This window comes from Neomonachus schauinslandi, chromosome 2 (genome assembly GCF_002201575.2).
Source record: "Neomonachus schauinslandi chromosome 2, ASM220157v2, whole genome shotgun sequence".
NCBI classification, from domain to species: domain Eukaryota; kingdom Metazoa; phylum Chordata; class Mammalia; order Carnivora; family Phocidae; genus Neomonachus; species Neomonachus schauinslandi.
Window position 1 is genome coordinate 200,143,962 of NC_058404.1, and position 27,236 is coordinate 200,171,197.

At 61.6% G+C, this 27,236-nt stretch overlaps 1 protein-coding gene across 1 annotated transcript in view; it reads left to right on the top strand.

The window, feature by feature from the left end:
• SORCS2 (sortilin related VPS10 domain containing receptor 2) overlaps window positions 1–25,821 on the top strand; it is a gene marked incomplete at its 5' end in the record, with an annotated part of 454,802 nt that extends 428,981 nt beyond the window's left edge. The window contains 13 exons of the mRNA XM_044913028.1: window positions 1,809–1,929; window positions 2,902–3,035; window positions 3,751–3,879; window positions 5,949–6,120; window positions 11,157–11,343; window positions 11,627–11,760; window positions 12,705–12,828; window positions 14,146–14,258; window positions 15,211–15,336; window positions 17,947–18,046; window positions 18,633–18,735; window positions 21,145–21,248; window positions 23,391–25,821. Coding sequence (XP_044768963.1) covers window positions 1,809–1,929; window positions 2,902–3,035; window positions 3,751–3,879; window positions 5,949–6,120; window positions 11,157–11,343; window positions 11,627–11,760; window positions 12,705–12,828; window positions 14,146–14,258; window positions 15,211–15,336; window positions 17,947–18,046; window positions 18,633–18,735; window positions 21,145–21,248; window positions 23,391–23,455 — 1,612 coding nt within the window. The remainder of the gene's footprint in view (window positions 1–1,808; window positions 1,930–2,901; window positions 3,036–3,750; window positions 3,880–5,948; window positions 6,121–11,156; window positions 11,344–11,626; window positions 11,761–12,704; window positions 12,829–14,145; window positions 14,259–15,210; window positions 15,337–17,946; window positions 18,047–18,632; window positions 18,736–21,144; window positions 21,249–23,390) is intronic.
• Between the last annotated feature and the right edge of the window lie 1,415 nt (window positions 25,822–27,236).

Sequence of the window (27,236 nt, forward strand, 5' to 3'; positions counted from 1 at the left end):
TCAGTACGTGTCCAATGCGCACTTGCTGTTCTCAGGATAACGTGCTTTACAGGAGGGGGACAGGCCTGCTCTGCCTTGGGGGCGCCCTAAGTGCTCCCTAAAGAGTGTCCCTATCGAGATAAGACCCTCACTCTCTGTTTCTGTAACCAACCCAGCGGGCTTTGTTTGGGAGACGGGACACAAGGCTGACCACAGGGGCAGGTCAAGGCTGAGAGAGAGGGAGGCTCAGGGGCCTTGAGAACCCGAGGAGGCCCATGGCCAGCCTGCAGAGGCGGGGGATTTCATCTGCAAAATAAAGATAACAGTATCTACTTCGTGGGACTGTTTTGGGGAGCAGAGAAATTGTTGCGTGTGCATGTGGATGAAGCTCCTAATCTGTGCCGGCGCCCCACACAGACCATTGCTAATCCGCCATCAATCCTGAAAGGCCAGAACTATCGTCCCCATTTTAAAGCCAAGGAAACTGGGGTACACAGAGGGAGTGAGCCTGCCCAAGGTCACAGACATAGGAGATGGGGCATCAACCCAGGCCTACCTGGCTCAGAGATGTCCCATGAAAGCAAATCTCCTCTTCAGATATCAGCCTCGGACATTCAGAGCCAGCCATCATGTCCCCTAGAAAACAGAATGAGCCAGGTGACCTATCATCCTAGAATGGGGTTAGGATCCTTTCGGATCCTGATTGTCCTTCCCCAAGTATCCTGTCCCTGTCAACATGCTTGGAAGGGGACTGAGTACAGCAGGGGGTATCACCTCCTCTACCCAGATGCTCAACCTCTGGTGATATGTCTGGAATGCTGCAGGTTGGACTCGGGAAGGACCAAGGACATGTTGGCTGAGCCCCTCTTCTGTGGTGGTTTTTGGAGCCCCTGAAATAGCAGTCCTTGCAGAGAGGGAGGGATCTGGGTACATGGTAGGTGTTCAGCAAATGACTGCTGCATGCTGAGGAAGAGGAAATGGCCCAAACAAGTTGTGTGGCCTGGGTCAAATTACTTAGCGTCTCTGTGCCTCAGTCTTCCTTTCTGTAAAATAGGGGTGGACTTGTCTCACGAGGCTGTGGTGGGGGTTAGACCAGACAGCATAGATGGAACCCCCAGCACATCATGGGTGCCCTGTACACGGCTGGCCTTTCAAGAGCCCCCATGGTGCTCCATTCCCCTGCTTCCTCCACTCACCCAGGCTGGGGCCACATGGTGAGCAGGAGGTGAGCACAGGCTGAGGTCCTGCCGCTGTGAGCCTGTATGATGACTCGTTACCTCTCTTTGGATTGCTGGTTGTGCCTGGAAAAACAGCCGGTGGCCCAGCTCTGCAGAGCTGGGTGTTCGTGGTGCAGGGTTCCGGCACGGTGAGGCCGACCTGGGTGTCCGCGGGTCAGACCCCAGTGCAGTGATGCTGACTGAGGCGGGAGAATCACCCCGCGTCCAGCTGACCCCCCCGACATTCTGCGGAACAGAAGCAAGGACCGTGGAAGGCTATGGAAGGGCCCGGGTGGCAACTGGGAGGCCCGGGCTCCTGACACGACTGCGCCCACTTCCTCATGCATTGAGGGGGTTGTGGGGGGAGACCCCCACCCGTGCGATCCATGAGCCTCAGACAGTGTGTGATCCTCATGGAGACACCACCACCAGGACCACACGCCTGCAGCCGGCTGGGCACAGTGTGGGGGTGGGGGCGGGACTCTAGGAGAGGCCAGGAGAGCTGCCACTGGGCCCGTGAGGAGGGGGCGCTGAGGCCCCAAGGGGAAGTGGTTCGCACCATGAAGCAGGCCAGGCTAAGGTGATTTTCCTTCCCTCCTCTTCTCTCCCCAGCGTCTTCGGCCACATCAGCTTCCGGTCCGACTGGGAGCTGGTCAAGGTGGACTTCCGGCCCTCATTCTCCAGGCCATGCAGGGAGGAGGACTACGGCTCCTGGGACCTCACCGACCTGAAGGTGGGCCGGGGCCCGGGCTGGGGGGCAGGGCAGCTTTCCCTGCCTGTGCATCCCCCTTCCTGCGCGGCACCAGGAGCCTCACCTCCAACAGGGCTTCCCAGAACCCCGGCGGCCCTGACACGTCCGGTCCTTCTGCTGGATTTTCTGGCCACTTCTTGGTGTCTGGGCTGCTCTGGGCTTGGGTCTGCCGCCACGCTCAGGGGCACGGGGCCATGCGCCCTGACCCCACTGTGCAGTCCAGTGTGCTCGGGGTCCGGGGCTTGTGACATGGTAGGTGGGCAACACAGGCCTGTGTCATAGATTACTTAACAGCCCCGGGGGGTTATGGCAGCCCCGCCCCATAACCTCAAACACATAGATGTTTCTAGAACAAAAGGTAGACTAGTCACACTATGTGAAATAAATAAGGGCTGGAAGCAGCCCACCTGCAGTGCAGACCAGATTGTGCTGCCGAAGTTGTGATGAGGAGGCTCAAGGTTTCAGAATGTGGGGCTCTGGAATTGCTGGGGTCCCTGCTCCTGTCACTGTCCCCGTTGTGGGGCTGGGCGGGGGCTGCTGCGAGTGCACGCCGAGGACCTGCTGTGTGTCCACATGCGCCCCGTGGGCCATGGCTCCTCCAAGCTCCTGCACAGGGCGTCCACCCTGGGGACGAGGAGAAACATAACAGCGACCTGGGTTCCAGCAGCACTGTGACCCCTCAGGGCCAGGGGGAGCGTGTACACAGTGGGTGCTCAATGGATGCTTGTGGGTCGGGATGGGAGGGGGGCTGCCCCAGCTTGACCTCAGGCACGCCACTTTGTCTTCTGGGCCTCGGTTTCCCCATCTGGGAAAGGGGACTCACCCCCTGCCCCACGCGGCTGCCTGGGGGTTGAGAATCGGCTATTTTCGGGGACGGGCAAAAGCAGCAGTCCAAGCCACCGGAGGGCAGTCGACCCTTCTCGGCCGGCTCTTCACCCCATGTTCCCGCTGCAGGGCGACCGCTGCATCATGGGCCAGCAGAGAAGTTTCCGGAAGAGAAAGTCCACGTCCTGGTGCATCAAGGGACGGAGCTTCACGTCGGCGCTCGAGTCCCGGGTGTGCAGGTGCCGGGAGTCGGACTTCCTCTGGTGAGGACCGCGCCAGCCACGGGCCTCCGGGGCGCCCTGAGCAGCTTCACGAGCCGGCAGCTGCCGCCCAGCGCGGGTCTCAGACTCACAGTCCTCCTGCCGCCTTATTCTGTGCCTTAGAGCCAGGCACGAAGCCCAGGGCGCTCCCGGGAGGATCGTCGGGGAACTCAAGGGCACGTGGGCACAGCCATCACAGTGGCCTGCTCACAGCGGGGAGGGGCGCTAGGAACCGGGGAGGGTGTCCTGGGGGCAAGCGGTGCCCACCCAGCCCTTCTCCGAGTTCCAGAGCCTGGTTCACGAAGCCTCTGGCCGTCACCTGCCTCCCTAGCCATCCTCAACCCTTGCCCTCCTGCTCCCCCTTACGTGCCCAATGCCTCCACCTGTACCTCCCTCACCAGCGTTGAAGGGGCCCCTTGTGCAGTGCCCCTCCCCTCTCTTCCCCCTGGCTGTCCACTGCCTTCCTTTGAGATTCAGTGCACCTCCTCCAAGCAGCCCTCCAGGATATCTGGGCTGGGCTCCGGGCTCTCCTGGGAATTCCCAGAATCCCCTCTGCAACTCTTCTCACCTGGAATGTAACCCTGATTTTCAGGCTGGACGGGGCTGTGTGTCCCCACAAACAGATGCATCGCGGGCCCTTGCTGTGAGGCCCCCGCCCCAGACCAGCTCCCATCCCCACCCAAACCTGTCTTCTGACCGCTCTTCTGCCCTCCAACAGTGACTACGGATTTGAGCGCTCCCCCGCCTCGGAGTCTGATGCCAGCAAGTGCTTTGCTAGCTTCTGGTTTAACCCCCTGTCCCCGCCAGACGACTGTGTCCTGGGCCAGACCTACAGCAGCAGCCTTGGGTGAGTGCGGCTCGCGCCTCCTCGCGCCGCTCTGGGGGCAGAGTCGCGGAAAGAGAAGTCAACCAACGACGCCCTATTGGCTGGGCTCCTGAGAGTCACCCCAGGCACCGACCCTGCACGGGCTGAATCTGAGCCCACATGGGCAGCATCAGGGACAGAGTGTGCTTTGAGCTGGCTCTGAACAAAGAGCGAAAGCATCAGGTATATGAAGCTGTGAACCCACAGCTTCAGGAGGTCCCAAGATGCTCTATCTTAAGGTCTCTGTTGCCCTTTGAGGCAGTGTTGAGAGGGGAGAAAACATCAGTGGACTTTTTAGAAAATCCCCATTACTTCCCCTGGGGAAGGGGCAGGGGCAGAGCTTAGGAAGCAGGACCAGATGTTGCAGGTTTTGGCCTCAGCAGCGTAAATTCCATCCATCCCTCCATCCGTCCATCCATCTGTCCATCCATCCGTCATCCTTCCAGCACTCACCCACCATCCATCCAACATCCATCCATCCATCCTTCACCCATCATCTATCCCTCCAACCATCCTTCATCCTTCCATCCATCTTTCACCCATCATCCATCCATCCATCATCCATCCATCCTTTCATCCATCATTCACCCATCTATCCATCCATCCTTCATCCTTCCACCCATCATTCACCCATCATCCCTCCATCCATCCTTCATCCTTACATCATTCACCCATCTCCATCCATCCATCATCCATCCATCCATTCTTCCATCATTCACCCATCATCCCTCCCTCCCTCCCTCCTTCATCCTTCCATCTATCATTCACCCATCATCCATCCATCCATCTATTCCCCCTTCCATCCATCCATCCATCCATCCATCCATCCATCCATCCATCTTCCTTCCATCCATCATTCACCCATTATCCATCCATCCATCCATCCATCCATCCATCCATCCATCCATCTCTCTTCCATCCATCATTCACTCATCATCCCTCCAGCCATCAGCCACAGCAGCCTCTCTGGTGCACTCACTAGGGTGTGGCAAGCAGGGACACTTGTCAGGAGTGTCAGAGCTAGGGCCCACATCAAGAGTGAAGGGTTGCACATCGGACCATGTGCACACTCTGGGCACCAAGGTGCCGTGGGGGGTAGCTCTTAGATGTATTTTCTTCTGAATTAATCCAGTGTGTTTTGCATGATAAACCCCTGAATGTGTGTCTCCGTGGCTGAGCTCTGGGGGCAGGAGGGGGCTCCAGGCTCAGGGAGGTGGGCAGAGCCAGGCTCTTTGGCAGTGATGCGAGTTTTATGGACCCAGGGTCCCTGTGTAGCCTTAGGGAGCTTCACAATCAGCAAGTCAGTTGATGCCACACCCGGCAAACCTAAAAGGTCCATCAGAGCCCATGGTCTCTGCATCCCAACCCCTGCCCAGCCTCCTCCCAGCCCTGCTCCCCACTCTGGCTCCAGCTGCCCACCACAGGACCTTTGCCCATGCTGGTCCTGCTGCCTGGGTGCCCTTCCCTCTCCTGCTCGCCCTTCCGACTTCAGCTGAAAGCCGCTCTCTCAGGGACTGATTCCCAGAGCTTGTGGGCGGTGATTTTACCTTGATGTGGGGGGGTAGCATGGCGCAGTCTGCCTCCCGCACTGGGCCGTCTGCCTGGCAAGGGCAGAGGCTGTATGTGGTCCGCCCGTCCCCCAGCAGATACGCGGTGGGAAGGAGTCGCTGGATCAGGTGTCCTCTAGCCGGGTGGTGAGGAAGGGAGCCCCGGCCCCTCTTGGGCACGTTTCTCAGTGAGGCCCCAGCATTCAGGCTGCGCCCAGTCACACCCTCGCCCACAAGAGGTGTTAGGGTTGTCGTAAGTCCTGTGACTGCACAGGGAAGCGGCTGGCCACCCCCCACCTCTCCTGGCCTCTTAGCTCCGACACGGGGCAGCAATGGCTCTTGGTGGGGCCAGGAGGAGGCCGGGAGGCCAGGAGGAGGCCAGGCATCCGTAAGGAGGCCGCCAGCCGGGAGCCACACTTTGCCACCAGCGAGTCCCCGCCAGGCCACGGGGCCCGTGCCCTCCCCCGCCGCCTGTGCAGACCCTGACCCACCCTCTGGCTGCAGGTACCGGAAGGTGGTGTCCAACGTGTGTGAGGGCGGAGTGGACCCTCGGCAGAGCCCCTCGCAGCTGCAGTGCCCGCTCACGCCGCCCCGGGGCCTGCAGGTCAGCATCCGCGGCGAGGCAGTGGCCGTGCGGCCCAGAGAGGACGTCCTGTTCGTGGTGCGGCAAGAACAGGTGAGCGTGGCGTGCTGTCCCCACGGGGCCACTCCCACCGGACAAGCAGGGGACGGGGGGTGAGTGGGTGTCCCCTCCGCTTCCAGGTGGTTTGGAGCAGAATCATCTAAGCGGGCGTTTTCCAAGCTGAGGGGTTAAGAGCAGGCCGGAAGCCCCCTCCCCAGGCCCTGAGCAGCATCCAAACCGCAGAGGACAATGGAATATGGGGGGTCACCATGCAACCAGCACACGCGGCGGGGACCCTTCTGTGCATGGCGGAGTGTGTTTACTGGACTCTGACGCTTCCAAGATCTATTCGTTCCTGTGGGTGGCAATTTGTTAAACCTCTAATCATATTGATTTAGTTAATCTGGAATCTTAAGAAAAGCAGAAAATTTAAAAAAAACAACACACACTATTACTTATAATCCCAGAACCAAAGATAAATCCTGAAGGTAGATGATAGACAGATATGGATTTAATTCTATATAATATATACGAATATGTAAATTCCCTCCCAGTCTTCTACTTTCTCTCTTTTTCTCTTTAGTGCAAGTGTTACGTATTCTTCTGACTTAAAAAAAGAATTTATACTCATGGTATAACATTTGAAAAACACCTAAAATGTCAAGAATATAAATATCACCAAAAACCCTGTTCCGCCCCAAGGTAACAACTGCGAAGTTTTGTATTTTCTTCTAGTCTTTTAAAATTAATATACAGCATGCTTATTTTTCTGATTATAGAAATAGCAAACTCCCTGTAGAGCATCCAAAAACAAAAATCAGAAAATCTTACTGACATGCAGGAAAGTCAAAGTGAAGGAATGGCACAGAGGAGAAGCCAGCTCCCACCGGAGGGAGACCCGCCCCGGGACCACCGGCCGTCTGTGCACGGGGCTCCGTTGGATGCTCGGATCTTTGGTTAACAAATATGCCGAATGAAGCGAGTTCAGCTTTATAACTGTGTGTGCATTGTTTAGCACACGTCCTTCCAAATATGGTGCCCAGATGATGACAGAGGTCTTTGATGTCTGCTGTCATGCAGACAGGGAGACTGAGGCCAGAGGGCACAGAGCTGTATGTGTGAGTGCCCATGTGCCCAGCTGGGAAACCCTGGCTCAGAGAGGTGCAGTGGCTCGCCCGAGGCCACACAGTAACAGGTGACAGAGCTCCGCATGGACATTGCCTGGTCTGTGGTCCCCTGTGCTGGTCCTGGTCCTGACATTCATGCTCGGGGCCTCGGGGGTGGCCCCGGGGTGGCAGTTGGGCATCTGACACAGCTTGGTGTGGCGGCAGGACGATGCCCCCTCCCCAGGGGGGGCCCCTGGACCCTTAGAGTGGACCCACCTGCTGCCCAAGTTCTAGCACGGACTTCCAGGAAAAATGGCCATCTGCTGCCCCCTAGAGCCTTCCATCTGGGCAACATGGTCCATCTGCTGAGTCCCTAGCTGAAGCCAGGGCAGGACAGGCCAGTCAGCCCCACTGCCCCAGTGGTCCCCAGCCTTGATTGCACGGGGTCGCTGGAGTGACCAAAAGATGCTCTCGCAAGAGAGGCCTCCCGGCACACTCCCCTATCCAGAAGGACTGCTGGCTTCCTCATGGAGGCGGGGAGAGCTTGGGAGCTTGGATGGGGGGTGGACGCACACTCATGAACGCTCACACACACATTCTCACACACTGACTACAGAAATTCGGACACACCCTCACCACGTGTTCACACACTCGTAAGCACTCACACTGACACACAAGTCACACCCACCCGCCCTCACGCACAGGCCAAGCTGTGTGCAGAACTAGCTGGATCTGGGGCGGGGGCCAAGTTCTGTAAGATCCGAGATTTAAAAATAAGAGCTGATAGAGAACCCAGAAATAGACCCACATAGAAGTGTACAGCTGATTTTGACACAGGAGCGAAAGCATCTCAGGGGAGGGAGGACGGTCCTCAGCAAACGAACTGTCAGTAAAAATGAGCCTCGGCTGGAACCTCACACCTGATACAAGATCAGCTCAGAATGGACCACAGAGGTCAATGGAAAGCCGAAAACTATCAGTCCTTTGGAAAAGAGATAGAAAATATGCAGATCTAGGGCTAGGCCAAGCATTCATAGAGTGGACGCTGAAAGCATCACCTGTAGAGGAAATTTGGCAAGTCGGACTTTGAGTCAGACACCTGTGTGCTGAGGAAGACCCCATAGAGAAGGTGAAAAGCAAGCTACAGAGGTAATATTTACCCAGCATGCATCCGGTGAGCACTGGTACCTAGCACACATGAAGAGCAGGAAGAAAACAACGCTCTGTGTAGGAAGCAGGTCAAGGACACAGAGGGACGGTTCACCGCAGATGACGGGCAGGTGACCGGCGAGCCCACGAAAGTCGTTCAGCCTCACTGGCCGTTAGGGAAATGCGAATCCAACCCCAATGACAGGTCACTGCACGCCTACAACAGTGGCCCAAATAAGACACAGCGACACCACCAAGTGCTGCCGAGGATGCGGAGAAGCCGGACCCCCCCATGCGCGGATCCCTCATACATGGGAGCCCAGGATGGGACCACCAAGCTGGAAAACAGTGGGGCAGTTTCTTAAAAAACTAAACACAGAACCACCCCGTGACTCAGCATGTGCGCTCCTGGGCGTGTGTCTCGGAGAAATGAAGACTTGTGTCCACACAGAACCCTGCACGTGAGCGTTCACGGCAGCTTTATGGCAGAAGGGCCAGGAGCTGGGAACACCCAGACATCCTCCGAGGGGCGTCTGCCCGAACAGTGGTGCAGTCACCGCGTGGGACATGACTCAGCAGTGAGAAGGACAGGTGACTGCTACGCGCCACGACCCGGGTGAGTCTCCGGAGAGTTAAACTGAATGAGAAAAAGGCAACCCCAGCGACTCTGTGCTGTCGGATTCCATTTATAGGATGTTCTCGAGACGACATGAGTGCAGAAATGGAGGACAGATGAGTCGGGGGTGTGATGGCGGGGCGGGCGGTGGCTCGGCGGCTTGGCACCCCGGCTGTGTCTGTGTCCACGTCCTAGCTGTGACATTCTGGTTTCGGCAGGCGTTAGCTCCGAGCGTGTGGTATCACACGCTTTTTTCTTCCTGCTCTTCATGTGTGCTAGGTACCAGTGCTCACCGGATGCATGCTGGGTAAATATTACCTCTGTAGCTTGCTTTTCACCTTCTCTATGGGGTCTTCCTCAGCACACAGGTGTCTGACTCAAAGTCCGACTTGCCAAATTTCCTCTACAGGTGATGCACACGGGATCTGTCTTGGTCCCTACAAACTACATGGGAACTGGCGGTTGTCTCAGAATAAGTCGTTCACATCTTGACAGCGGGCACGAGACACAGCAGGGCACGGGGGTGGGGTTATGGCGACGGATCTCCTTGCCTGCGTGTTTGCTGTCTGTCGCGTGGTTGCTGGACTATGTTCTGATCACGGGGAAAATGACAAGTTATTTTAACCAAGTATAACGTTTAAATCGTTCAACGGGTATCCGTCAGTGGCCCACCGGCAGGAACACGGGGTCCAGAGGCGCACGGTTGTGCCCCACACACCTCGGAGCCACCGGGCTTCCCAGGTGCATCCATCTTGCACAGAGCCCCTGCCCCCCAGAGCAAGGTGGGCTTGAGACCCCGCTCCCGTGGTCCCCATGAGGCCGCATGTCCACAGGGCCCTGGACGGTAAGCCAGTCTGCCCCGCGGTTCTAGCCCAGCACGTGGGGACAATCGGACGCCATGCAAACTGTTGTCCCAGGGACCACGTGCTGTTAGGCACAAGACAGCATGTGGTTCTCTCCCGGGTTCGGAGGCTGGAAATCCGAAATTAAGGCGTTGGCAGAGCCTGGCTCCCGCTGGAGGCTCTGGGGAGGGAGTCTTCCCTGTCTCGTCAGTTTCTGGGGCCCTGGTGTCCCTTTTCTTGTGGCTCTGTGTGGTCTCTGCCCTGTCGCCACGTGGCCGTCTCTTCTGTGTCCCAAGCCCCTGCCTCTCCTTATAAAGACATGGCCACTGGCTGGGAGCCCATCCTACTCCGGCCTGACCTCATCTTAACTAATCGCTTCTGCAAAGACCCTATTTCCAAATAAGGCCACGTTCTGAGTTCTGGGGGCACGTGGATTTGGGGGTACAGACACTGTTCAACCATCCACCATATCTGTGGAGAAAGTTAAGTGAACATAATTTATGGGAAAGGGCTTTGTCAAGTTTTCTCTGCAGGCATAGAATGAGAGGATCATAAATGGTCAGTGCGAATCCTGTGTCATTCTGGGTCAGCAGGAAGTGGTTTTTGGGGCGTTCCTGCAGGGACAGGGCGGTAGGAAGGGGTGATGGGGCAGGGCAGAGGGGAGAGGGGGAGCTCAAAAACACTTTATTGCTGTGAAGTGGAGAAAGATACTGTTTCCTGTTTCCTTCCCTCAATTTCCCGCGCCTCAGTGAGGAAATGCTGGTTTGTGGGGGGGCTGGCTCCCCAGCCGGGGGGGCGTTAGGCCGTCAGACAGCCCCGTGCTGCTCAAACCCGGGGAAGGGGCAGCAGGTGCAGGGAGCATCACGCTGCAAAGACCCTGCATGTCTGACCGGCACCACAGCTCCGCAGAGAATGGGATCAAAGAAACACTCAGGAAGCAACCGAGAAGGGAAAACAATGTTTTCCCAATTTTCAGGGAAACCCCTTAGGAGTCTTCCCATGTGCGATCTTCCTGGCCATGTTCCTGACACCCTGCAGCCTGTGCGGGGGGCCTCCCTCCCTCCGGCTCCGGGCTCAGGCCTTAGTGGCCGTCCCCACCGGCCGGCCCGCCACCCTGAGCGCTCCCTCTGCAGCCGGGCACACCTGGCCCTGGGCCCTGCCCCCATCCTCCTGTGTCTCTGTGGCTCCCGGGGCCATCTGCCCTCTGCAGCCCCGCACGCCACGCTGGCCGCCCCAACGGCAGGGCAGGTTTGGTTCCTGGGGGCCTGGGGCCCGTGCCCTTTGAGGGAAGGAGTGAGGGGATGAAGAGCACGTGAGCCACCGCAGGCCCCTCGGCTTTGCCATCCCCCCTAAGTGGCCTCGTGGGATTTCCTGCAGGGAGATGTCCTGACCACCAAGTACCAAGTGGACCTGGGGGACGGCTTCAAGGCCGTGTACATGAACCTCACGCTGAGCGAGGAGCCCATCCGGCACCGCTACGAGAGCCCTGGTGTCTACCGCGTGTCCGTCAGGGCGGAGAACGTGGCTGGGCACGACGAGGCCGTGCTCTTTGTCCAGGTCAACTGTAAGTCCGTCGCCCCTTTGAGGCCCAGAGTCCGCCCCTGGGTCAGAGAGAACCTGGTCCTTGGGGGAATGCAGGGAGTCCCCTGGGGCAGCGACAGGAACCCAGGCTGGCGAGCCCGCAGGTGGGGAGCAGGCAGGCGGGCTCAAGTCCACGCCCTGGCAGTGTGTGCGGTGGTAGGCTGGGGGGTGATGCGGGGGGAAGTGATGAAGGTGACCAAGAAGCCCCCTCTGAAATAGCCAGGGCCCAGGTGTCCCCCAACCCCGGCCTTTCCCGCGACCCGCAGCCCCCCTCCAGGCCCTCCACCTTGAAGTGGTTCCCGTGGTCGGCGTCAACCAGGAGGTGAACCTCACAGCCGTGCTGCTGCCCCTGAACCCTAACCTCACCGTCTTCTACTGGTGGATCGGCCACAACCTGCAGGTGCGCAGGCCCCGGGACCCACGGCGCAGCCCTGGCTGAGAGTGGGAGGCAGGGCCCTGCCCCGGGGACTGGGCGGAAGGGCACAGGGTATGACAGCGTGGAATGGAGGCGAACACACACCAGCCTTTCTTCCGGAGCCCTCGCTGCTCGGGTCGGCTCTGAGTCTGGCAGACGCAGAAGAAAGCGGACCAGACCCGGCCTTTTCCTGGGGAAAGAGATGTGAACAAAGCAGGTGACCCGAGTTGTGATAAGCGTCACAGGAAGGGGATGGGTGAGGTGTTGTGAGCTCCAGGGAAGATCAGGACATTTCTAGTCTGGGTGTTGGGTGTGGTCAGGGAAGGCTTCATGGAGGAGGGGGCCACTGGGGCTGGACCTGATGTCAGAAGCCTCACCCAGAGCCCTGGGTTGTACCCTGTAAGCAGCGGGGAACCACAGATGATGGCTGGTAGCAGGGCTGGAGGGTCTCTGTGGGCAGGGATGCCCATCCTTAGCCTGCAGGCCCTCAAGACCCACAGAGGGCCATCCTTCCCTCATTCAGTGGGTTGCAGCCCTGCGCCCCAAGCAGAAAGACCCCAACAGCGGCTGAAGGCCCAGACGCAGAGGCCCCAGGTTGTGTTTCTCTGGAATGTGGAGGGTTGAGGAAGGTGCTAGGCTCTGGGTTCAAATCACAACTCGGCTTCTTCCAGCCCAGCAATCTGGGCAGGTCCAGGAGGAAGGGGACACCGGGACACTTGGTTCAGGCTACACTGGCTTAGAGCCAGTGGCTCTGGGGGTGGGAGGGTCCTCTCCGTGCCCCCCGGTGCTGCCCCCATGTCCTGACCAGAGCAGGGGAGAGTGAGCGTTCTCAGTGAGGCCCTGGGCAGCAGGAGGGACCATGGGTCCGGCTGTCCCATGTGGGGCTGCCCGCCACCCCCGGCCCTGACGCCCACTCGTGTCCCCTGCAGCCCTTGCTCTCCTTGGAGAACTCCGTGACCACGCGGTTTGCAGACACAGGGGACGCGCGCGTGACGGTGCAGGCGGCCTGTGGAAGCTCAGTGCTGCAGGACTCCAAGGTGGTCCGCGTGCTGGGTGAGTCCCCGTGCCCGGGTCGGGCAGCGCGTTTCGTCCTTTGCAGGAGCCCCGGGTTTGGGTGACGGGGGCACTGTAAGCCGCAGACACCTGGTTATGCTGGGCAGCCGCAGGCTAGAGCTCTCTCTAGAGCTCTCTCTCAGGCTAGAGTCTCCTCTGAGACTGTGAACACAGCCTGGACGCTCCCCAGCTCCTCAGCCTCAGTTTCCCCGTCTGTAAAAGGAACACGGACACGTCTCTGTGTCCGTGGCTGGCACTCACGGACCTCACACAGCACAGACGGGGGCGCGGCTGAGTGATGTGTCACGGTCACCTGGCGATGCCTCCCAGGACCCTGACCTCTCCCGCCACCTGTCCTCTGAGCCCTGTAACACAGCCTTTGTTGAGACTCAGTTCTGAATCCGCACCCCATTTACTGGTGCTCACTGGGGGCCCCAAGGCCCTCGCGGGAGACATTTACCGTAGGAGATTCATCCTAAGCCTGGAAGAGACCCCGTCCCCCAGCCTGTGTGCTGTTGGCCTCGTCACACCAGTGAAACCTCCTTCAGGCTTTGAGAACAGCCTCTCCCGTGGACCACAGCCATCAGTTAAATATTTAGCCGGCCTGCCCTTGGCTGTTCCTGCGTTCACAAACACGTGCGCTCAGGGTCCTGAGCTCAGAGCTCGGAAATAGTCACCCCTACCCCGCTGTGAGATGCTGAGTTCTCTGTTCACAAAGCATGTGTCCCTCGGGCCGCTCATCCCTGCAAAGCCTCCTCCCATTTCCCAAGTGAGAAACCCGGGGCTCGGGAGGAACATGGAGAGAGTACAGTGAGCCCCGAGGCTGCGGGTGCAGGGCCTGCTCACCAGCACTGGCAGGTGGCTCTGGAGTGGGCCTCCGAGCTGGGGACCCCGGGACACGTGCGGGAAAGGGAAGGTGCGGCCTCTGCCCTCGCGGGACTCTCACTCTGGTGGGGGGACCAGCTCAGTGAAGTCCATGGATCCCTGGGGGATGGAAACCCAGCCTCATGGGGCGTGCACGTCCTTGAGAGTGAGAGGGCAGATCTTACAGTGTGCGGGCCAGGCCCTCCCTCCCCGGTGGGCACCGTTCATTGTTGTCATCGGTGGGGCAGTGATCACTACTTGGTGCCGGTCGGTGGGGTGGGCCCTGCCCGGAGCAAGCAGCTGCCGTCACAGGGAGGACTCTCGTTTTCCAAAAGCGGGCCACGGGGTCTGACTGTGGGCAGTCCTGGGCCATCCAGGACGGGCGGCCTCCTGCGGCGGGCAGAGCCCCACTGCCCAGGACTGACCCGCTCGCCCGTCTCTGCCTCTCTTCAGACCAATTCCAGGTGGTGCCTCTGCAGTTTTCCAAGGACCTAGACGCGCACAATCCCAATACCCCTGAGTGGAGAGAGGACGTCGGCCTGGTGGTGACCCGGCTGCTCTCTAAGGTGCCGCCCAGCACCTGCAGGCGCCCCGGAGAAGCAGGGGGTGGGGGAGCCTGGACCCCCCGGCGGGGCGAGGGGGTGGGGGGGCTGCCCTCAGTCAGTGACCCAGCCTCAGGCTGGCTGCCCAGGGGGTTGGAGGACGGCTAGGGCCCACTGCCCTGGCTCTAGGGGACTTGTGGCTGGAGCGCCACCTTGCAGGGGAGGGACAGGCCGGCCTCCTCCGTGTGCATTGGGTGAGCCCCAGCTGTTTGCCCAGGACACAGTCACTGTCCTCTGCTGGCCCAGAATCTCCTGAATGGGATTTTCATTTATTCACGGAGTTTCTCTTCTGGGCCGGACACTGGAGACAGAGAGAGGAATCAGTGTGCTTGCCCCCGGGGAGCTCACCGAGAGCAGACAGAGGCCTCGGGGTGGGCAGGAGCACCGGCCCCTACAGTCATCCATGGCTGCCACCGGCTGAGGCCCGCTCTGGCCGTGACTCCCCTCAGTCCGTTAATAATGCTGGTGATACTGTCCTGAATAGGAGTTTGCCAGGTGAAAGTGCACGGAGTGGGGTTCTCAGGAGGCAGGGGGACCTGCAGAAGCTGAGCTTTATGGGTTGAAGGAGTTGTATGATCAGGAGCCCTGACATCTGGAAGGACACTAGCCAGAGAGGGGCCTGCTCAGTTACCCTGGCCACGGTGTGAGGAGTGGACTAGAGGGGGCAGGCCTGGCCGAGGGGAGGCTGGTGTCGGGGGTGAAGGGCAGAGGGACCAGGAGGGCTGCAGGAGATGGAATGTGGTCACAGGGTCCTGGGGCCATCCCCGTGTGTGTAGGGGTCAGGAATAGCTCGCAGGACAGACGGCCAAGACTTGGACAGGCCAAGAGTGGAGAGAGGGTAATCCTGGGGGCCCCGGAGTGCAGCAGGGGACAGAGGAGGCAGGTGGGTCAGAGTGGCTCGTCTGTGTCCCCACAGGAGACCAGTGTCCCTGAGGAGCTGCTGGTGACCGTTGTAAAGCCGGGACTGCCCACCTTGGCCGACCTGCACGTGCTCCTGCCCCCTCCCAGGCCCACAAGGAAGAGGAGCCTCCCCAGTGACAAGGTATCTCCTGCATCCGCAGGACCCAGGTTCTCTCTGCACCACCTGGGCTTCGCGGCCTAGTGCCGGGGGCTTGGGGGGGACCTACAACCAGCACGGAAGTCTCAGTGGCCACGGAAAGGCCCATTTCTCGCCAATCACTGCCCAACATAGGTGGCTGGCTGCCCCCCTAGGACCCGGGTGGCCTCCAAGGTCACTGTTTTGGGGATTGGGGAGGCACAAGGCACCGGGGCCAGACCACCCCACAGGGGGACGTGCGTCACCTCCTTTCCCATTCTGCTGGCTGGCGCTGGTCACCCCGGCCCGAGCTGACTGTGAGGGCCATGGACTCCCACGGCGTGGGTCTCAGGACTCAGCCCCCATGTAGTCAGCAAATGTCTTCACTGCGTAGCCCAGCTTCCAAATAATAGCCCTCATCTGGAGGGGCGGAGGACCCGCTGTGTGGCGGGCATGGGATGGGGACCCAAAGATAAGTCGGAGCTGCTTCACGCCCCCAGGGTAGCTGTCACTGTTCCCCAAACAGACAGCAAGCTGGGTCGCGTGCAGAATCGGGACCCCTCCTGTGCTGCCGAGCCCCGCCGCCGGCTGCTCCCCGAAAGGGTAGGCTGAGTTAGCAGATGACGCGGCAGCTCCGCCCCCTGGGGCGTGGACCCAGGAGCACCGCAGCTGTTCATCCACACGCACGCGCACAGGGAGGGTCACAGCGGCCCAGAGTGGCCACACGTGCCTCAACGGGGTGGGTGAACAAGATGCGTCCCCGCGCACCACCGAGCCTTACTCAGCCATAAAAAGCAAGGGAGCTCTGACACCTGCTACCATTTGGACGAAGCCCGCGAACGGGATGCTGAGGGAGGGAAGCCGGTCCCGGAGGCCACCTGCTGCACGACTGCGTTGATGGAATTGTCCACAACAGGCCGGTGCACGGAGGCAGAAGGCGGAGGTGGTTGCCAGGGGCGGGAGGGGCGGGCACCTGGCTTCCGGAAGGAAGGATGAAAATGTTCTGGAAGCAGATCGTGCCGATAGCCGCGCAGCTGCAAATATACCAAAAACTGTGGAATTGTGCGCTTGAAGAAAGTACATGTTATCTCAAAAAAAAAATATGAGTCAGAAGCTCAGCTACCCCCGGACTAGTCGTGAGACGGATGCTCACAGAGGCCGTCTGGAAGACAGACCAGCACTGGGCAAGGGCAGCAAGGCCCACGGCACCCCTGAGGATGGGCAGTCGCGTCTCCTTCTACAGGCGAGGGAAGTGAGGCTCGGTGCGGGGCACGTCAGGAAGGACAGAGGGGACACGGAGCCCCACGGTCGCTCTGGCTGCAGGCCCACCATGCCCAGGCTGCCTCCTAGTAGACACGTAACTGTGTGGGCCTGACCCCAGCATTTCCCAAAGGGCATCTGCATCCGCACCTGGGGGCGCCCAGGCCTGCCAAGCCCCCGGGCCCTGCCGATGAGGGGTCTCTGGAGGTGGGACTGCAGAGGCTGGAGAGGGACTGTACCCATTTGTCAGACGGGGAGCTTGGGGAAGGCACGGTGGGGCTCGGGGGCCTCCCTCACTCTTGCCCCCCCGAGTTGGCGAGCAGATGAGCTAATTCTGCAGTAGTCAGGTGTGGGCGCTTAGGAGAGATTTGGAAGGAGGCAGAGGAGGGACAGAGGGGCACCCCCACCCCCGTTGTCCTGAGTGCTGAGAGTAAGCCGCGGGCCGAGGTCGGTGAAAAATCACAGGGACTCGTCCTGGCCACGGCCGGCGCAGCAGCCCCCTGGCCCTTGCTGGGCGCTGGGCACGGGGCTGGAGGCATCCCATGAGGTGTTCCTTTGAAGCCTCGCATCAACCCTCGAAACAGAGAGGTGCTGGGGTCTCCGGCGGTGCAGAGCCACGTGCCTTCAAATCTGGGGCTGTTTTGGCTTGTCGTTGTCACGGTCCCTGATGGGGACTCCTCTTTCCCAGGGAACACCAGGTGCTAAAACGCTGTGCGTGGAGACTGAGTTTGGCCCCCCAAGGCACCTGGGAGGGGGGTGCTGGGGACTGCCGTCCCTTGGGAGGTCCCCTTCCCCAATACCTCTACACCCACCTGTTGGAGGAATGATCTCTGAGCACCCACAAGGGCCAGCTGGTTCCCTTCTGAGCACCAGGAAGACTCCCCCTCGTGAAACGGCAAGCCAGCCCCATCTCCCACCCCTGCTGCCTCCACATCACCTCCTGGGATGGCTCTCCCTCGTGTGGGGTCACTTCCTTGCCTGGGTCACCTGTCCTGTCCCCATCTCGTTCTCTTCTTGGTCTTCCTCCTCTGAGAAGACTTCCCTGACCATTGCCAGGCCTGAGGGACTCCTGGAGCACCCCTGGGTTCCCCAGCTTCACCACACTCTGGTCCCGACCAAAATGAGAGCTCTTAGGTCCCAGCTGGGTCACCTTTGTGCCCCATTGTAGGCTCTTGGTGAAAGCTGGCTGCTGGGTGAGTATTTCCATGTTACAGGTGAGGAGACTGAGACCCAAGGAGGCTGAGTGCCCCCCCCAACCCCTTGGCTCTGGAGAGTCAGAGGGGACATCTGCCCAGCTCCCCACTCCCTCCGGTGGGTCCCAGAAGACCCTCTTCACTCTCCCCCTCCTGCTTTCAGAGACTCACGGCCATCCAGCAGGTGCTGAAGGCACAGAAGATCAGCTTCCTTCTGCGGGGCGGGGTCCGGGTCCTGGTGGCCATGAGGGACACGGACACAGGTGAGGGGCCAGGCGCTTCCCCTGGCCTGGCCCGGGCTTGCCCCTGCAGGGTGGGGTGGACGTGCATCCCGGCCCCTGTTACTTCGGGGACTGGGGGCCGAGGGCTCCTCCTGCCTAGGTGGTCGCCTCTGGTTACGACCGGGTCAGGTCCAAGGGCCTCGCTCTCTACACAAATGCAGCACCGAGCACTGGCTTTGATTTACATGGACATTTAGGGTCTCGGGTGACCTCGGCCCCCCGCCCCCACCGGTCGCAGTGTGACCTTTCCCATTTTGGGCAAGCATGTTTGCAGAAGCTGAGGAGCTTCCCTCTGCTCTGGAGAGACATGGTGCCCATCGGGAAACGTGGCAGGCTTGCCGCACGCCAGCAGAAGTGTGCCCAGAGGGGTTCTGTCTGCTTCCAGAAGGAAGGCCCGGGGCCCCGCGGGTACACAGTGGGAGTCCAGGGGGCCCAGGGGCCGGGGTTCCCCGAGACCTGCCCACGCCGCTCAGCCACATCCGGAGGACCTGCCAGACCATCTTCCTTCTGGGAGACCGGGGAGGGGACGGGTGCCCACCCCCCCGACCACCGGCTGCTTTGCTTGCAGACTTGCAGAGGCTGGGAGGCACTGGCGGCTACTGGGCGGTGGCGGTCCTCTTGGTCATCGGACTCTTCGCGGTGGGCGCGTTCATCCTCTACAAGTTCAAAAGGCAAGGCCACCTGGCCGGCGGGGCGCGAGGTCAGGCCTTGGGCAGCGGCTGCAGGGGACGGGCACTTGTGTAGGCCCGCTCTGGGTTCTGAATGGCCCCAGCCCCAGGAGGGCGGGTGGGAGACGCGGCTCACGAACCCCCGAGCATCTTCCAACCCCACCTTCCTCTCTGCGGGCATTCCCAGCTTTATCTCCCTCAAGTCCACCCTGCCTTGGAGGGCGGCCCCTCTGAAAGCAGTATTTGGCACAGCTAGGAAGTGGCATCTGAGACCAGGATTCCTGGTGCTGAAGCCGGGGCCCCTCCCGACCCCAAAACAGCGTCAGGCTCAAGCCGGTAGGGACCGAGCCCCAGGACTGTAACTGCAGGTGCCCACTCTGCAGCTCACTCCGGGCTGGGGCAGAGGGGCTCCCTTGCTGGCCAGGCGCCTTCCGGGCCCCCCTGAGCGGCCGTCTTCAGATGGATGAAAGATGCCCCTGGCCCTTCGAGAGGCAGGTGCAGCCCCCTCTGCCTCCATGGCCTCTCTGGATCACCTTTGCATGGGCCAGGTGGAGAGCTGCGGACCACTTGATTCTGACTGAGGCAGGGGTCCCCGTGATCTCCATTTGAAGAGTCTGCTCTCAGCCTCAAGGCTCTGCCGTCTCCTGCCCCCGATGTGCGTGGTGCCGGCCGCAGCCCCGCCATCCGCATGGGTATCCGGCTGATCCCCACACGCAGGGCAGCTCCCCACCCCCCCAGTGAAGGGGTGCCCCTGATCCCCACCCCACTCCCTTCTTACTGCTCCAGTCTGTTCCAACACTCAGGTTCCCTCAGAGGCCACAGGGGTGTGGCCTTGCCAGGTGGGACTTGTGTTACGGCCTCGGTTTCCCGCACTGTGGAATGGGCGCGCTGGTTCTCCCCGGGGCGTTAAAGGCCAGCATCCGGCCAGGCCTCCCCCTACTGTGCAAGTGTGTGTGGAAGCCTGGCATCCTGTGTATTTGCAGAGATTAAGCAAAAGGGAGAGCCTTCCAGCCGTATCTGCCCCATCCGGGTCTCTGCCCTGGAGCACCTTTCACCCTGAGCGCAAGGCCCCATCCAGACTCCTGCCCTACCGCCGAGCAGCTCCGCGGCGTCCCCTCCCCAGGCCTCAGCTTCCTCATCTGTAAAAGGGGACTAAGGAGGGGGTGGGAAAAGGGAAGGAGGAAAAGAACAGAAGGAGAGGGAGGAGGAAGGGAAGAGGAGGTGGAGAGGAGAAGAGGGAGGAGGGGGAGGGGAGAGAGAGGAGGAGGACAGGGAGGACGCTGAGTGGGCCCAGAAGGTGCCCCAGACAGGGGTGAGGGTGTACGTGCTGGTCCGCCTCCTGGCACGCTGAGTGTTGTTAGCGAACTGATCATGCTCCCTGGGTGGGATGGGTCGCCATGGAAACAGTGCAGCCCGGTTCCGGGGGCGAGTGTGCACCCCCAGAGCGCCGATCACACAGGGAAGGTGAGCACAGCAGATAGGTGCCAGTCGCAGGGAAATGCCCCGCTGGTCCCGAGGCTCTGGGGTCGGACGTGGCCTGTGGGATCCAGGGATCAGGCTCGGTTTCTGGCGGTGGCTCGGCTGCTGTAACAAAGAGCCCCAAGGGTGACTTCTTGCTCGTGCTGTCCCCTGCAGGGGCTAGCCTCTCGTCCTCCCTCAGGGTCAGGGCCTTTTTGGGGTACAGCAGCCACAGCAGAGGGAAATGAGTTCTGGGGGAACGAGTCATCCGGTAAGGGTTCCAGCCAGAGGTAACGTGTCCCCTTCAGTCGCCCTCAGCGGTCTGCGCCCTGCACTCCTGCAGGACTGGCCGGGCCTGGCAAGCAGTTTGGAGGGAGCCTGCTCCTTCTCGGGGACCGTGGGCACTTTCAGGGTTCTCAGACTAACTAGGCATCGGACGTGGAGGAGCCTGGCCTGGGGACCCCGTGCCCAGTCCCAGCACAGGCATGGGGGCTGTGCCCGCGGTCTCCTCTCCCTCTGGCCCTGGAGGGACAGGAAATTGGGACCGCACAGCCCCAGGACCCGGACAGGGCTCAGCAAGCCCCTCTCAGAGCCGGGTGGGCATCCCGTGTGCCGTGGGAATGCATGTCCCACCCACCCTGTCAGCGCCCAGGACGCTGCTCTCCCACAAACCAGATGACAGGGGACTAAAGACAGTAAAACACCCCCTCCCTGCAATACGGCCTCAGTCCAGTCCCCGGGGGAGCCAGACAAGGCACACCCATGCACTGGGGCCCAGGGAAATCCAGGGCTGTGGGAGCTCACAGGAGGGAGGGCTTCCTGGAGGAGGTGGTCTGGAGCAGAGAAGGGGCAGGAGAAGAGATCCAGGAGCGTTGTCTGCACCATGCCCAGGAGTGGTCTGGGGCCCAGCGGCCCAGGTGGGACAGCCCCCTGAGCTCCTCCTCTGCCCCGCAGGAAACGCCCCGGGAGGACTGTGTATGCCCAGATGCACAATGAGAAGGAGCAGGAAATGACGAGCCCCGTGAGCCACGGCCAGGGCGTCCAGAGCGTCATCCAGGGTGAGGAGTTTATAGATGATGATCTCGACTCGCAGACTCTAGGTAACGCCCGCCCTGAAAACCCCCCTCCCCACCCTCCTGCGGGTCCCCGCCTGGCCGCCTCTGGCCAGCTAAGGGCGCAGGACCCAGGCCCAGGCGGACGGTGGCGCTGTCCCCTCCGGCTGACGAGGGCACGGCCCGAGCTTAAAGGGGGGTCTGGGGACACGGGGCACCGCCCTCTGCAGCTGACATGGTGCCCTGTTACTGCGGTCTCACCCTCACAGCCCGGCGCTTCTCCCCCACGTCTCTCCTGAGGTGGCACTGACGGTGGCCGGAGTCACCTCCGGGCTTCTGTGCTCAGCCTGGGCCGTTGACTTAGCGGTCAGCTGTGCTCTCCGCAGGGCTGCCCCCCGAACGCCTGCCGCGGCCTCTCCGTGTGGCTCGGGCTCCCGCACAGCGTGGGGGCCACGTCCTCAGAGCACTGAGAGAGCCCAGTCAGCCGGTGGCAGCCGCGTCGCCCTCCATGACTGTCACCCTGGTCACTTGCGTCTCACTCTATCGCTCGAGGCAACCAGAGTCTGTCCATCTTCAGGGGAGGGGACACGGTCTCCACCCTCGGGGGGGAGGAGCATGACATGTCCCGCCTGTACCCCGTCTCTCGGCGGCCGGTCCCCACCTCTCCCAGGCCAGCAGCCAGGGCCCGGCGGCACGGAGGTGCCGTGACAGTTTCGGTACCGTGCGCCCCGCGGTCAGCACTGTGACCTCCCTCTCTGTGTCTGGCGTGCCCTCAGAGCTGGGAGAGGCGGAAATCAGAGTCCTCACTGTCAGTGGTTGAAGGTGAGGCTCAGAGAAGTCATTCCCCCTGGGGTGGCCGGGGAGAGGACCCCCACCCTTTCTCCAGCCCCCAGCCTCGGCGGGGTCCCTGTCCGTTGGCACAAGGGCCCATTGTCTCCCACTCCTGCCAGCCCCGCTGTGCTCCCCGGGAGCGGTGTCTCTGCCCCTTTCTGGGACATTGCAACAGCTCTGACGGCCTGGGCACCAGCTCCATGCTGGGCCTGGGCTGAGGGGCTGCCGTGAGCCAGGCCATTGGACAGATGAGAAAGCTGAGGTTCGGAGCCCAAGTCACTTGGCTGATGAGAGAGGGATTCAGGCCCAGCTCTGCGGCTCCAAAGCCTGTGTCCTCCCCTAGCACTGCAGCCCCCAGGCTCGGGGTGCGATCCCTGTGCACCCCCATGGGCTCCCTCCACCCATCTCTCCCCTGCCTGGGGCTCCACGCTGCCTCCCATGTCGCCCGGTCCCCACCTTCATGCAGGTGGTGTCTCAACCCCACAACCAGCCGCAGAGGCTCTGAGCGGACCTGGGGCTTCCCAGGCTCGGACGGAGGGTGTGGGTGTCCCTGGGAGGACCCGAGCTCTGCTCTCCTGCCTATGGCACCTGGTTGCTCTCAAGCTCCTGAAGAACGATAAGAGCATAATAACAACAGGTTGTTTTAATCGAGCACTTAGTATGCGCCAGGTGCATGTTCCCATGTAATCCCCACGCGGTCCATGGAGGGCGGAGCTGTAACGCCCACGTTCCAGATGGCAAAGCCAAGGCCACAAGGTGATGGACCTTGACGAGGGTCTTGGCCAGCGGGTCGGGCTCAGGAGCCCCGCACGCTGCGCCCGGCAGGTGCCGCAGAGCTGTGGGGCCGCCTTGTCCCCGAGCGCGGGCAGCGCTTCAGGGCAGCCCCTCCCCTCTCCCAGGCTCCCGCTGCAGCCCCCCCAGGACCCTCCCAGCTAAGGCCTGTGTTTCTGACGTCACCGCGCCTCTTCTGTCTCCTGCCTCTCCGGGCCTCCCCACGCCGTGCCCTGTAGCGCCCACTGCCAGGAGGCCCGCAGCCCCTCCCGCAGCCCCCCGCGGCCGCCGCCCCAGCCCGCCCCGCCGCAGGTCAGCCTTGGCCTCCCCTCCCGAGGCCCGCCGGGGTCCCCTGCTCGCGACGGCACTGGGAGAACCCGCCCTGTCATGCACCCAGGAGCTGGAGACCCCCACTGCCCCGCCGCGCGCTCAGGCACCACCTGCACGGCGGAAGGACCCCGGTATGCGGCCGCACGTTGGCTGCGTGGCACCCTCTGCGGCGGCGGTGGGGGCCTGTGCTCACGGGCGGGCCTGTCTGTTTCCTAGGGAATCACTCCGGCGTGGTCCTGAGTATCAACTCCCGAGAGATGCACAGCTACCTGGTGAGCTGATGTCCCCGGACGCCCGCGCCCGGGACACTCTCCTCTGCGCCGTCTCATCCCCGGAGGGCACAGGTGCTGGGACCCGCGCCCCCACAGAAACCTGCAGAAGCACCACTCCCTCCAGCTGTCCCCACGCCCGGTGACAGATGTCCCCTGTCTTCAGCTCACGCCCGCCCAGCCCACGAGACGCACGGGGGCAGCCTGCGGCCCCCCGCCCCCAATCCCCCGGACACCAGGCCCACGGCGCCCCCACCCCGACTCTGGGCACTTCTCTGCCCCTGGCCCCCTGCGTGGCTGCCCCTGTTGCTGACACGTCGCCCCAGTCCGAGGCCCGGCCGCCCCGGAGACGGGGCGGCGAGCCTGCCGGGGCTGCCCGTCACTCTGCACCTTGGGCCCTGTCCCCGCACAGGGCGCCCGCAGAGGGCGCCGGAGTCCTGCTTTCTTGCTCATCACCCCCAGGAGGGCGGCTCCTACCCGCATGGCCTCCTATCTCGGGCACCCTCCAGAATCCAGAAAGCCTCCGCCCCAGGCCCTCCCAACACCGCCCTCCGCTCCTCCCTCTGTCTGCCTCCTTTTAAACTGCAGATGATGTAAACACCTCTCTGGGCGGGGCAGCGGCCATCCGCAGAACCCCCTTCTCGGAACCATGTTTCTCGAGGGCCCAGCTCCCCTGCGTCTCCTGGCTCCGCTCCATCCCTGGGGCCCAGAGGGCCCAGCGCTCTCCCAGCTTGCCCTCACCGGCCCCCTGGGGCCCTCACGCTTCCCGGACTCCCTGCCCACTGCCAGGGTCTCCTCCTCTGGCGGGCGTGGCAGGGCCCCCCCCAGAGATGCGCAAGGGTCCTGTGCTTCCCAACAGTTTGAGGACCCCGAGTAGGAGCCCCCAGACCAGCCATGGTTTCAGATGGCAGACGGGAAGGGCCATCCAGGAGTGCGCCCCTCATTCTGAAGATGGAGGAGTTGAGGCCCAGAGAGGGCGTGATTTTCCCCAAGTCACACAGCAAGACCATAGCAGAGGTGCCCCAGGGACTAGCACTCTGCCCCCCCCCCCCCCCCCCCACCCCGTGCAGCGATTCTGCTCACTCACAGATGCCTAGAATCAGGGACGCTAGCCTCAGTCTACACATGTGAATATATGGGGGGAGATGTTCACCTTTTGCCTTGAAACCGGAAGTCAGTATTCTCCTCCCTCCCTCCCTCCGCCCCTCTGCCTCTCCCTGTCCCTCTCCCCTCCTTGCCCTCCCTCCACCCCTCCTCCTCTCCCCTCCCAGGCAGGGCTCTCCGTGGCTCAGGGCCTTTCCCTAGGACATGGGGACACCAGAGCCCTGGCTAGGTGCTCCCTGGCTGCTGGTGAGTCCAGAATGAAGCCTAGCAGGGCATTACCCCACGTCCCCTAGAAGAGGACCATGGCCTGCAGGAGGGGAGGCCCAGGGATGCACCCTCACACCCACAACAGCCCCCTACTTTGCAGGAGTCCCTCAGTCTTTGTGTGTTACAAATAGGGACTCAGACTGTGGGGAGGAAGGGGTCACAGTGCGTCACATGCCAGGTGGAGGAGGCCACCTGCTCACCAGCTGGGGCTCCTGGGCCCCGCTCCAGAGGTCACCCTGTAAGTTGTTCTCAAGACCCTCCTTGGGGAAGGGCTGGGGCCCGAGGACCCGGGGACATGTTTGCTGGTGCGGTCGGTGTGGGAAGAGGCCGGGGTTCTCCGGACCTTTGCCACCACCTCCCCCAGCCCGTTAGCAGTCTCCAAAGACAAGTTAGGGAGCCCTGTGTCCTGCCGTCCGCCCCCACCAGCCTGCCCTATGAGCGTCAGACACACAGGGTCAGACACCTGTCAGCACCATCCAGGTCCAAGGTCAAGGTCAGCATGGAGTCCCCCTGGACACAGTCCCCCACCCTCCCCCCAGCTCGCCAGTGCCTACGGGTGACAACCCTCTGACCTTCTTTGACCACTCGACTTCATTCTCTCTGCTGTTTGGGTAGGGTTATTGTTGTTTTCTTTTTCTCCCTTAGTTATTTGTGTTTTTCTTGTATTTTATTATTTCTATTAAGAGTATTTTGAGTGTGTGGACCCAAGAGCCCGGGAATCAGGTGGCATCTGGCATAACCTTATACGTGTCCATCCCCATAACCGTATAGATCAACATGGATGATCCGGGTGTACGTTTGCGGTCCTGCACATTTGCTGGACAGGTGTCTACAGGCGCCCGGGACCACGCTGTGGTCTGCCGTGGGCAGCTAACGCTTCACTCCACCGGGCCAGACCTGTACTTGGTACATGCATATAACAAAGATGCGAAAAGTTCTTTCTTATTTTTCCTTTATAAAATCAATAAATCATTTGTGATGCTTTTAACAAAGATTAAATGAATATAATCAGCTTTTGCCTTATTATGAAGCTCTTCTTCCACATTTGCCTAAACACACGCACGCACACACACACGCACACGGGGCCCCTAGAGCTGTGGTCTCAGGGACGCGGGCGAGGGACTGGGGCCGTTCCTGACACCGGCGGCAGGTGGCAGGGACATTAACCTTCTCGGTCACTGGATCGGGGACCCACCGCCTGCGAAGCAACAATACCCCCATCAGCTTTCGAAGTCCTTACACGCAGGCTGGCGCACCTCCTGCTCTCGAGGCCAGTGGAAGGGCCTGGAAGCATCAGCCCATCTGCCGGCTGAGGAGCAGAAGCCCGGGGAGCTGGAGGGCCAGGTGATGGACAGCCTGACACAGCGCCCTCCGGGGCCAACGGTCTCGATCTCTAAAGCGCCATTTGGCCCATCTTTGATGAGCCAGGAGGCCACGCTCACCCGCCCTGGCCAAGGCTCTGGCCTTGACACCGTGCCTCGTTGGCCGTGGGGGCCGAGCATCCACAGCTGCTCGGGAACTCCAGCTGTGAGCACTCGTTGAGAAAACCCGTCCTTCCCGCTCTCGGCCTGGGTCAGAGACGAGTAAACACGCCCCAGGCGACCGTGTAGGCGCGTGCACATGTCCTGCCTGGTCCAGCAGGAAGCGAGGTCCACGCGGGATCGTGGGCGGCAGGGGAGGAGGGCCGGTGGGGCGCTGAGCGCCCGACGCTCATCATCGAGAGGCTTCGCCTGGGAGCAGTGGCCCCAAACCTCGAGCTCGAGTGCTCAGACAGGGCTCCCTCCCCACAGGGCGGTGAGGCCACGGTTCTGTTTCTGGCCTTGGGTCTGGGCTCCCGCGGGTCAGGGGAGGGCGCTTGGCAGCCCCCCAACGTGTGGTCGCTGCCCTGCTGGACGCGGCCACATTCGCGCACCTGGGGCCACGAGGGTCAAGACAAAGCCGCGTACACATGGCAGCCCCGTCCGCGCACAGAGAGGACAAGCCCCGGAAAGGACTGGCGCCCTGTCCCCGTGGCACAGAGCGGGGGCCGCTTCCTATCCCGCCTTGCCTGCGTCCTCACCTGTGGCCTCGCCACGGCCCCCGCTACAGTCGGGCCTCCCAGCCGCCCCCAACTCCGTGGTGCGCACCCTCCGACGGTTGTTAGACGTGCGGACATCCCACGGGCCTCGGGTTGCGGGGATGGCCGCCAGGCGCTGCTGGGACGGCCCGATGCGTGCCCAGCACAGCAGCCCCCTTCCTGGGCCGCGGCCCGTGGGCTCCCCGGGGGCCTCGCCCGCCAGGCGTGGTGGTGCTTGCCGCCCAGTGCGCCCAGACCTGCCGGTTTCCGGCGCTAAGCAGGCCGGCCCGGGCGTTTCTGGAACACGTGCCCATAGCCCACTGGCACTGCGCAGTGTCGCCATCGGACTGTTAATCACAGTTCCCG